The sequence below is a fragment of the Pelophylax lessonae genome (assembly GCF_965119305.1).
Source record: "Pelophylax lessonae genome assembly, chromosome: 7".
Classification (NCBI taxonomy): Eukaryota; Metazoa; Chordata; class Amphibia; order Anura; family Ranidae; genus Pelophylax; species Pelophylax lessonae.
In genome coordinates this window covers 295,381,870-295,393,179 of record NC_138774.1, presented here as the reverse complement: position 1 = coordinate 295,393,179, position 11,310 = coordinate 295,381,870, and the positions used below count along the sequence as shown (strand labels likewise).

Here is an 11,310-nt window from a genome sequence, read left to right as displayed (position 1 = left end):
GTGGATATGTGGCCTGCGGACAGGCTACTTTGCTGAGTCTGTGTACTGAGGACGTCCTGACTTCCTAAAATCACCTGTCATAGTACACTGAGCTGTGTTATTTATTATACGAGGCTGAACGAGAGGAGGGAGTGATGTGTGTAAACAGGCACAGTGATGGACAGCTCATATCGGGTCCTTCCATTATTATCTGTGTGAACAGGCACAGTGATGGACAGCTCCTAGGGGTCCTTCCTCTCTGGACTGGTTCCCATGACAACGTTGTCACTGTTATAAACATGGAGATGGTGTGATGAAGGTGGGCACACAGAGGGAAGGAGAGGAGTTATTATGGGATGTATGTATGGAAGGAGTTTATACACTGATATTCACCCCTAGTGTTAGTATAGTGTGGCAGGACAGTCTCCAGACCCCCCCCCCCCAGTGGCAGGACAGTCTCCAGACCCCCCCCCCCCCCCCAGTGGCAGGACAGTCTCCAGACCCCCCCCCCCAGTGGCAGGACAGTCTCCAGACCCCCCCTCCCCCAGTGGCAGGACAGTCTCCAGACCCCCCCTCCCCCAGTGGCAGGACAGTCTCCAGACCCCCCCCCCCCAGTGGCAGGACAGTCTCCAGACCCCCCCTCCCCCAGTGGCAGGACAGTCTCCAGACCCCCCCTCCCCCAGTGGCAGGACAGTCTCCAGACCCCCCCTCCCCCAGTGGCAGGACAGTCTCCAGACCCCCCCTCCCCCAGTGGCAGGACAGTCTCCAGACCCCCCCTCCCCCAGTGGCAGGACAGTCTCCAGACCCCCCCCCCCAGTGGCAGGACAGTCTCCAGACCCCCCCCCCCCAGTGGCAGGACAGTCTCCAGACCCCCCCTCCCCCAGTGGCAGGACAGTCTCCAGACCCCCCCCCCCAGTGGCAGGACAGTCTCCAGACCCCCCCCCCCCAGTGGCAGGACAGTCTCCAGACCCCCCCTCCCCCAGTGGCAGGACAGTCTCCAGACCCCCCCTCCCCCAGTGGCAGGACAGTCTCCAGACCCCCCCTCCCCCAGTGGCAGGACAGTCTCCAGACCCCCCCTCCCCCAGTGGCAGGACAGTCTCCAGACCCCCCCCCCAGTGGCAGGACAGTCTCCAGACCCCCCCTCCCCCAGTGGCAGGACAGTCTCCAGACCCCCCCTCCCCCAGTGGCAGGACAGTCTCCAGACCCCCCCCCCCCCAGTGGCAGGACAGTCTCCAGACCCCCCCTCCCCCAGTGGCAGGACAGTCTCCAGACCCCCCCTCCCCCAGTGGCAGGACAGTCTCCAGACCCCCCCTCCCCCAGTGGCAGGACAGTCTCCAGACCCCCCCTCCCCCAGTGGCAGGACAGTCTCCAGACCCCCCCCCCCCCAGTGGCAGGACAGTCTCCAGACCCCCCCTCCCCCAGTGGCAGGACAGTCTCCAGACCCCCCCCCCCCCAGTGGCAGGACAGTCTCCAGACCCCCCCCCCCCAGTGGCAGGACAGTCTCCAGACCCCCCCTCCCCCAGTGGCAGGACAGTCTCCAGACCCCCCCCCCCAGTGGCAGGACAGTCTCCAGACCCCCCCTCCCCAGTGGCAGGACAGTCTCCAGACCCCCCCTCCCCCAGTGGCAGGACAGTCTCCAGACCCCCCCTCCCCCAGTGGCAGGACAGTCTCCAGACCCCCCCCCCCAGTGGCAGGACAGTCTCCAGACCCCCCCTCCCCCAGTGGCAGGACAGTCTCCAGACCCCCCCTCCCCCAGTGGCAGGACAGTCTCCAGACCCCCCCCCCCCCAGTGGCAGGACAGTCTCCAGACCCCCCCTCCCCCAGTGGCAGGACAGTCTCCAGACCCCCCCCCCAGTGGCAGGACAGTCTCCAGACCCCCCCCCAGTGGCAGGACAGTCTCCAGACCCCCCCTCCCCCAGTGGCAGGACAGTCTCCAGACCCCCCCTCCCCCAGTGGCAGGACAGTCTCCAGACCCCCCCTCCCCCAGTGGCAGGACAGTCTCCAGACCCCCCCTCCCCCAGTGGCAGGACAGTCTCCAGACCCCCCCTCCCCCAGTGGCAGGACAGTCTCCAGACCCCCCCCCCCCCAGTGGCAGGACAGTCTCCAGACCCCCCCTCCCCCAGTGGCAGGACAGTCTCCAGACCCCCCCTCCCCCAGTGGCAGGACAGTCTCCAGACCCCCCCCCCCCAGTGGCAGGACAGTCTCCAGACCCCCCCCCCAGTGGCAGGACAGTCTCCAGACCCCCCCTCCCCAGTGGCAGGACAGTCTCCAGACCCCCCCTCCCCCAGTGGCAGGACAGTCTCCAGACCCCCCCCCCCAGTGGCAGGACAGTCTCCAGACCCCCCCTCCCCCAGTGGCAGGACAGTCTCCAGACCCCCCCTCCCCCAGTGGCAGGACAGTCTCCAGACCCCCCCCCCCCCCAGTGGCAGGACAGTCTCCAGACCCCCCCTCCCCCAGTGGCAGGACAGTCTCCAGACCCCCCCTCCCCCAGTGGCAGGACAGTCTCCAGACCCCCCCTCCCCCAGTGGCAGGACAGTCTCCAGACCCCCCCTCCCCCAGTGGCAGGACAGTCTCCAGACCCCCCCTCCCCCAGTGGCAGGACAGTCTCCAGACCCCCCCCCCCCCAGTGGCAGGACAGTCTCCAGACCCCCCCTCCCCCAGTGGCAGGACAGTCTCCAGACCCCCCCTCCCCCAGTGGCAGGACAGTCTCCAGACCCCCCCCCCCCCCAGTGGCAGGACAGTCTCCAGACCCCCCCTCCCCCAGTGGCAGGACAGTCTCCAGACCCCCCCTCCCCCAGTGGCAGGACAGTCTCCAGACCCCCCCTCCCCCAGTGGCAGGACAGTCTCCAGACCCCCCCTCCCCCAGTGGCAGGACAGTCTCCAGACCCCCCCCCCCCCAGTGGCAGGACAGTCTCCAGACCCCCCCTCCCCCAGTGGCAGGACAGTCTCCAGACCCCCCCCCCCCAGTGGCAGGACAGTCTCCAGACCCCCCCCCCCAGTGGCAGGACAGTCTCCAGACCCCCCCTCCCCCAGTGGCAGGACAGTCTCCAGACCCCCCCCCAGTGGCAGGACAGTCTCCAGACCCCCCCTCCCCAGTGGCAGGACAGTCTCCAGACCCCCCCTCCCCCAGTGGCAGGACAGTCTCCAGACCCCCCCTCCCCCAGTGGCAGGACAGTCTCCAGACCCCCCCCCCCCAGTGGCAGGACAGTCTCCAGACCCCCCCTCCCCCAGTGGCAGGACAGTCTCCAGACCCCCCCTCCCCCAGTGGCAGGACAGTCTCCAGACCCCCCCCCCCCAGTGGCAGGACAGTCTCCAGACCCCCCCTCCCCCAGTGGCAGGACAGTCTCCAGACCCCCCCCCCAGTGGCAGGACAGTCTCCAGACCCCCCCCCCAGTGGCAGGACAGTCTCCAGACCCCCCCTCCCCCAGTGGCAGGACAGTCTCCAGACCCCCCCTCCCCCAGTGGCAGGACAGTCTCCAGACCCCCCCTCCCCCAGTGGCAGGACAGTCTCCAGACCCCCCCTCCCCCAGTGGCAGGACAGTCTCCAGACCCCCCCTCCCCCAGTGGCAGGACAGTCTCCAGACCCCCCCCCCCCAGTGGCAGGACAGTCTCCAGACCCCCCCTCCCCCAGTGGCAGGACAGTCTCCAGACCCCCCCTCCCCCAGTGGCAGGACAGTCTCCAGACCCCCCCCCCCAGTGGCAGGACAGTCTCCAGACCCCCCCTCCCCCAGTGGCAGGACAATCTCCAGACCCCCCCTCCCCCAGTGGCAGGACAGTCTCCAGACCCCCCCTCCCCCAGTGGCAGGACAGTCTCCAGACCCCCCCCCCCCAGTGGCAGGACAGTCTCCAGACCCCCCCCCCCCCCAGTGGCAGGACAGTCTCCAGACCCCCCCTCCCCCAGTGGCAGGACAGTCTCCAGACCCCCCCCCCAGTGGCAGGACAGTCTCCAGACCCCCCCCCCAGTGGCAGGACAGTCTCCAGACCCCCCCTCCCCCAGTGGCAGGACAGTCTCCAGACCCCCCCTCCCCCAGTGGCAGGACAGTCTCCAGACCCCCCCTCCCCCAGTGGCAGGACAGTCTCCAGACCCCCCCTCCCCCAGTGGCAGGACAGTCTCCAGACCCCCCCTCCCCCAGTGGCAGGACAGTCTCCAGACCCCCCCCCCCAGTGGCAGGACAGTCTCCAGACCCCCCCCCCCCAGTGGCAGGACAGTCTCCAGACCCCCCCTCCCCCAGTGGCAGGACAGTCTCCAGACCCCCCCCCCAGTGGCAGGACAGTCTCCAGACCCCCCCCCCCCCAGTGGCAGGACAGTCTCCAGACCCCCCCTCCCCAGTGGCAGGACAGTCTCCAGACCCCCCCTCCCCCAGTGGCAGGACAGTCTCCAGACCCCCCCCCCCCAGTGGCAGGACAGTCTCCAGACCCCCCCTCCCCCAGTGGCAGGACAGTCTCCAGACCCCCCCTCCCCCAGTGGCAGGACAGTCTCCAGACCCCCCCCCCCCCAGTGGCAGGACAGTCTCCAGACCCCCCCTCCCCCAGTGGCAGGACAGTCTCCAGACCCCCCCTCCCCCAGTGGCAGGACAGTCTCCAGACCCCCCCTCCCCCAGTGGCAGGACAGTCTCCAGACCCCCCCCCCCAGTGGCAGGACAGTCTCCAGACCCCCCTCCCCCAGTGGCAGGACAGTCTCCAGACCCCCCCCCCCCCCAGTGGCAGGACAGTCTCCAGACCCCCCCCCCCCCCCAGTGGCAGGACAGTCTCCAGACCCCCCCCTCCCCCAGTGGCAGGACAGTCTCCAGACCCCCCCTCCCCCAGTGGCAGGACAGTCTCCAGACCCCCCCCCCCCCCAGTGGCAGGACAGTCTCCAGACCCCCCCTCCCCCAGTGGCAGGACAGTCTCCAGACCCCCCCCCCCCCCAGTGGCAGGACAGTCTCCAGACCCCCCCCCCCAGTGGCAGGGCAGTCTCCAGACCCCCCCCCCAGTGGCAGGACAGTCTCCAGACCCCCCCTCCCCCAGTGGCAGGACAGTCTCCAGACCCCCCCCCCAGTGGCAGGACAGTCTCCAGACCCCCCCCCCCCCCCAGTGGAAGGGCAGTTAAACCACCCTCCACCAGTGTCAGTGCAGTTCCCAGTCCCCTCTAGTGGCAGGGCAGTAGCAGCCCCCCCCCCCCCCAGTGTCAGTGCAGTTCCCAGTCCCCTCTAGTGGCAGGGCAGTAGCAGCCCCCCCCCCCCCCAGTGTCAGTGCAGTTCCCAGTCCCCTCTAGTCCCCCTCCCTCCAGTGTCAGTGCAGCTCCCAGCCCCCCCTAGTGGCAGGACAGTAGCAGCCCTCCCCCCCCCCAGTGTCAGTGCAGTTCCCAGTCCCCTCTAGTGGCAGGGCAGTAGCAGCCCCCCCCCCCGTGTCAGTGCAGTTCCCAGTCCCCTCTAGTCCCCCTCCCTCCAGTGTCAGTGCAGCTCCCAGCCCCCCCTAGTGGCAGGGCAGAAGCAGCCCTCCCCCCAGTGTCAGTGCAGTTCCCAGCCCTCTCTAGTCTCCCCCCCCCCGTGTCAGTGCAGCTCCCAGCCCCCCCCCCCCCCAGTGGCAGGGCAGTTGCAGGCCCCCCCCCCTCCCTCAGTGTCAGTGTAGTTTCCAGCCCCCCGCATACACACACCTTTCCCCTCAGTGTCAGTATAGTGTGGCAGTGCAGTTTTTAGACCCCCCCTCCCTCAGTGTCAGTATAGCGTGGAGGTGCATTTTCAAGCCCCCCCCCACCAGAGCTACTGCACCTCACCTAGAAGATGATTTCCCACAACTTACTACAAATACAACTTACTAATAAAGTCAATCCAGCAACTTTAATAACACTGAGATGGAGGAGCGCAAGGTCTCCAACATCCCCCAGCTCTGTGATGTCATCATGGAGGAGGGGAAGAGGACTCCAGTGACAACCTGTGAAGCTCTGGTGAACTCCATGCCCAAGAGGGTTAAGGCAGTGCTGGAAAATAATGGCGGCCACACAAAATATTGACACTTTGGGCCCAATTTGGAGATTGTCACTTAGGGGTGTACTCACTTTTGTTGTCAGCGGTTTAGACATTAATGGCTGTGTGTTGAGTTATTTTGAGGGGACAGTAAATTTACACTGTTATACAAGCTGTACACTCACTACTTTACATTGTAGCAAAGTCTCATTTCTTCAGTGTTGTCACATGAAAAGATAGAATAAAATGTTTCCAAAAATGTGAGGGGTGTACTTACTTTTATGAGCTCCTGTATCAATAACTACAAAGGATGTAAGTGAATAATGTTATCACTTTATACAGGTGACGGATTATGGAGGAGGTGACAGCAGAGAGGACTCCAGCAGCGGAGGAGGTAAGTCTCAGATGTTTTCTATTTAGTCTTCCCATGATTGTTCAGTGTTGTCACCCTCTGATCAGAGTAATCAGGCTTCTTTTGCCATCCGTGTCCCCATTGTTGAGATTTCTCTTCATTTCCTGTCCCATAGCCAAAACAGGAAGTGAAAGGAAATCCCGTTAAAGGGAGGGAATCCCAGAAATAGTGTCCCCATTAGAAGATTTCCATCTCTCTTCCTGTTCTAGTGACAACCCAATATTTAGAATTGTTACCACTGGCACAAATAAAGAGGGTGACTCTTATCTCCGCTCTGTCCAAAGTGAAAAAAAAAAAGTTTTGCTCTTAGTTACACTTTAAAACTCAGCATCACAAGGGGGCGTTACCTATGCAAATACAGTCTGTCTAGGAACGCCCACTCCTCCAGATTAGCATCAATTAGCATGATATATGCATAACTCCTCCCAGAGCCCGCCCACCGGTCATATCACAGCTAAGGGAACTACAGTGCAATCTCATTTCTGGAGCGTCTCATTGTGATTTGTATTCTCTGAGCTCCACCCATTCTTCTATTCTACATTCTTCGTCCATTCTTCTGTTCTACATTCTCCATCCATTCTTCTGTTCTACATTCTACATCCGTTCTTCTGTTCTACATTCTCCATCCATTCTTCTGTTCTACATTCTACATCCGTTCTTCTGTTTCTACATTCTCCATCCGTTCTTCTGTTCTACATTCTCCATCCGTTCTTCTGTTCTACATTCTCCATCCGTTCTTCTGCTCTACATTCTCTGTCCATTCTTCTGTTCTACATTCTCCACCCATTCTTCGGTTCTACATTCTCCACCCATTCTTCGGTTCTACATTCTCCACCCAATCTTCTGCTCTACATTCTCCATCCATTCCTCTGTTCTACATTCTCCACCCATTCTTCGGTTCTACATTCTCCACCCATTCTTCTGCTCTACATTCTCCGTCCATTCTTCTGCTCTACATTCTCCACCCATTCTTCTGTTCTACATTCTCCGTCCATTCTTCTGTTCTGCATTCTCCATCCATTCTTCTGTTCTACATTCTCCATCCATTCTCCTGTTCTACATTCTCCATCCATTCTTCTGTTCTACATTCTCCATCCATTCTTCTGTTCTACATTCTCCATCCATTCTTCTGTTCTACATTCTCCATCCATTCTCCTGTTCTACATTCTCCATCCATTCTTCTGTTCTACATTCTCCATCCATTCTTCTGTTCTACATTCTCCATCCATTCTTCTGTTCTACATTCTCCATCCATTCTTCAGTTCTACATTCTACATCCGTTCTTCTGTTCTACATTCTCCATCCATTCTCCTGTTCTACATTCTCCATCCATTCTCCTGTTCTACATTCTCCATCCATTCTCCTGTTCTACATTCTCCATCCATTCTTCTGCTCTACATTCTCCATCCATTCCTCTGCTCTACATTCTCCATCCATTCTTCTGTTCTACATTATCCATCCATTCTTCTATTCTACATTCTTCGTCCATTCTTCTGTTCTACATTCTTCATCCATTCTTCTGTTCTACATTCTTCATTCATTCTTCTATTCTACATTCTTCGTCCATTCTTCTGTTCTACATTCTTCGTCCATTCTTCAGTTCTACATTCTCCGTCCATTCTTCTGTTCTACATTCTCCATCCATTCTTCTGTTCTACATTCTTCATCCATTCTTCTGTTCTACATTCTCCATCCATTCCTCTGCTCTACATTCTCCATCCATTCTTCTGTTCTACATTCTTCATCCATTCTTCTGTTCTACATTATCCATCCATTCTTCTATTCTACATTCTTCGTCCATTCTTCTGTTCTACATTCTTCATCCATTCTTCTGTTCTACATTCTTCATCCATTCTTCTGTTCTACATTCTCCATCCGTTCTTCTGTTCTACATTCTTCATCCATTCTTCTGTTCTACATTCTTCATTCATTCTTCTATTCTACATTCTTCGTCCATTCTTCTGTTCTACATTCTTCGTCCATTCTTCAGTTCTACATTCTCCGTCCATTCTTCTGTTCTACATTCTCCATCCATTCTTCTGTTCTACATTCTTCATCCATTCTTCTGTTCTACATTCTCCATCCATTCCTCTGCTCTACATTCTCCATCCATTCTTCTGTTCTCCATTCTTCATCCATTCTTCTGTTCTACATTCTTCATCCATTCTTCTGTTCTACATTCTTCATCCATTCTTCTGTTCTACATTCTCCATCCATTCTTCTGCTTTACATTCTCCATCCATTCTTCAGTTCTTCATTCTCCATCCATTCTTCTGTTCTACATTCTTCATCCATTCTTCTGTTCTACATTCTTTGTCCATTCTTCTGTTCTACATTCTTCGTCCATTCTTCTGTTCTACATTCTTCATCCATTCTTCTGTTCTACATTCTTCATCCATTCTTCTGTTCTACATTCTCCATCCATTCTTCTGTTCTACATTCTTCATCCATTCTTCTGTTCTACATTCTTCATCCATTCTTCTGTTCTACATTCTTCATCCATTCTTCTGTTCTACATTCTCCATCCATTCTTCTGTTCTACATTCTCCATCCATTCTTCAGTTCTACATTCTCCATCCATTCTTCAGTTCTACATTCTCCATCCTTTCTTCTGCTCTACATTCTCCACCCATTCTTCTGCTCTACATTCTCTGTCCATTCTTCTGTTCTACATTCTCCATCCATTCTCCTGTTCTACATTCTCCATCCATTCTTCTGTTCCACATTCTCCATCCATTCTTCTGTTCTACATTCTCCATCCATTCTTCTGTTCTACATTCTCCATCCATTCTTCAGTTCTACATTCTCCATCCATTCTTCAGTTCTACATTCTCCATCCATTCTTCAGTTCTACATTCTCCATCCATTCTTCAGTTCTACATTCTCCATCCATTCTTCTGCTCTACATTCTCCACCCATTCTTCTGCTCTACATTCTCCACCCATTCTTCTGCTCTACATTCTCTGTCCATTCTTCTGTTCTACATTCTCCATCCATTCTTCTGTTCCACATTCTCCATCCATTCTTCTGCTCTACATTCTCTGGCCATTCTTCTGTTCTACATTCTCCATCCATTCTTCTGTTCTACATTCTCCATCCGTTCTTCTGTTCTACATTCTTCATCCATTCTTCTGTTCTACATTCTCCATCCATTCTTCTGTTCCACATTCTCCATCCATTCTTCTGCTCTACATTCTCTGTCCATTCTTCTGTTCTACATTCTCCATCCATTCTTCTGTTCTACATTCTCCATCCATTCTTCTGCTCTACATTCTCCACCCATTCTTCTGCTCTACATTCTCTGTCCATTCTTCTGTTCTACATTCTCCATCCATTCTCCTGTTCTACATTCTCCATCCGTTCTTCTGTTCTACATTCTCCATACATTCTTCTGTTCTACATTCTTCAGCTATTCTTCTGTTCCACATTCTCTGTCCATTCTTCTGTTCTCCATTCCCCATCCATTCTTCCGCTCTACATTCCCCATCCATTCAGGCCTCCTTGTCTTCCCGCAGATGTCCGGCCGCCTCTTCTGCACAGCGGTCAGCGAGGAGAAGCTACAAGAAGCTCGTCAGAAATCGCAGAGAAGAATATTCGGCTCCAGCCGAGCGTTTCTGGCCACTCCCCATCAGTCCCATCCCCCTCCCTACCAGGAGATTGTAGAGGGGAGGATGGCGGAGCAGTAAGTCTCTATAGATCACAAGAAAGCTATTTCTGGGGAAGACGTCATTGGTTGTCGGGTGTTTGTTTTTTTATTTTGTATTACAAACTAAAACTTTATTACTATCTGTGCTGTGATTGGAGATTTGCACTTCCTGTATGGTGAAGCTGTTGTCACGAGAGCAGGAAATGAGGAAAATCTCTCTAATGGAGCCCCACGACAGGACTTCTAACTCTTCATTGTCCTTCTGTTTTTGTAATTTCCTGAAAATTCCGACCAGCATTGCCTGTTCTCACCTGCTGGACTACAGAAAACCTCCTTCTTATGTTATAGGGATAAAGAGTGGTGGAGGTGTTCTGTAGTACAGCCTGGCAGGGATTTTAACCCCCCTCCAAGCAGAGGTGAGGGGAAATCTTCCACTGTTTCGGGGACACCTGTCAAAGAGGAGTAACAACCTACCCCCCTCACTTTGGGAGATTTCATCTCATTTCCTGTTCTGTCACAGGGACAGGAAGTGAAGGGAAATATCCCCAGTGGGACACAGATAATAAACTAAATAACCTGGCAGGGATTCTAATCCCTCTCCAAGCAGAGGTGAGGGGAAATCTTCCACTGTTTCGGGGACACCTGTCTAAGAGGGGTAACAACCCCCCCCCCTCACTTTGGGAGATTTCATCTAATTTCCTGTTGTGCTCAGGGACAGGAAGTGAAGGGAAATTTCCCCAAAGGGACATAGAAAGTAAAATAAATACCTAAATAACCTGGCAGGGATTCTAAACCCTTCCCCCCTCCTCACTTTGGAAGATTTCATCTCATTTCCTGTTCTGTCACAGGGATAGGAAGTGAAGGGAAATATCCCCAGTGGGACACAGATAATAAACTAAATAACCTGGCAGGGATTCTAATCCCTCTCCAAGCAGAGGTGAGGGGAAATCTTCCACTGTTTCGGGGACACCTGTCTAAGAGGGGTAACAACCCCCCCTCTCCTCACTTTGGGAGATTTCATCTAATTTCCTGTTGTGCTCAGGGACAGGAAGTGAAGGGAAATTTCCCCAAAGGGACATAGAAAGTAAAATAAATACCTAAACAACCTGGCGGGGATTCTAAACCCTTCCCCCCTCCTCACTTTGGAAGATTTCATCTCATTTCCTGTTGTGCTCAGGGACAGGAAATGAAGGGAAATATCCCCAAAGGGACACCGATTTTAAAATAAATACCTAAATAATCTGGCAGGGATCTTATTCCTCCAAGCAGAGGTGAGGGGAAATCTTCCACTGTTTCGGGGACACCTGTCTAAGAGGGATAACCCCCCC

The 11,310-nt window shown here is 55.7% G+C and overlaps 1 protein-coding gene across 1 annotated transcript in view; it reads left to right on the top strand.

Moving 5' to 3' along the window:
- Positions 1-9,851: 9,851 nt before the first annotated feature.
- TTC16 (tetratricopeptide repeat domain 16) overlaps positions 9,852-11,310 on the top strand; it is a gene marked incomplete at both ends in the record, with an annotated part of 32,660 nt that continues 31,201 nt past the window's right edge. The window contains one exon of the mRNA XM_082264253.1: positions 9,852-10,018. Coding sequence (XP_082120379.1) covers positions 9,852-10,018 — 167 coding nt within the window. The remainder of the gene's footprint in view (positions 10,019-11,310) is intronic.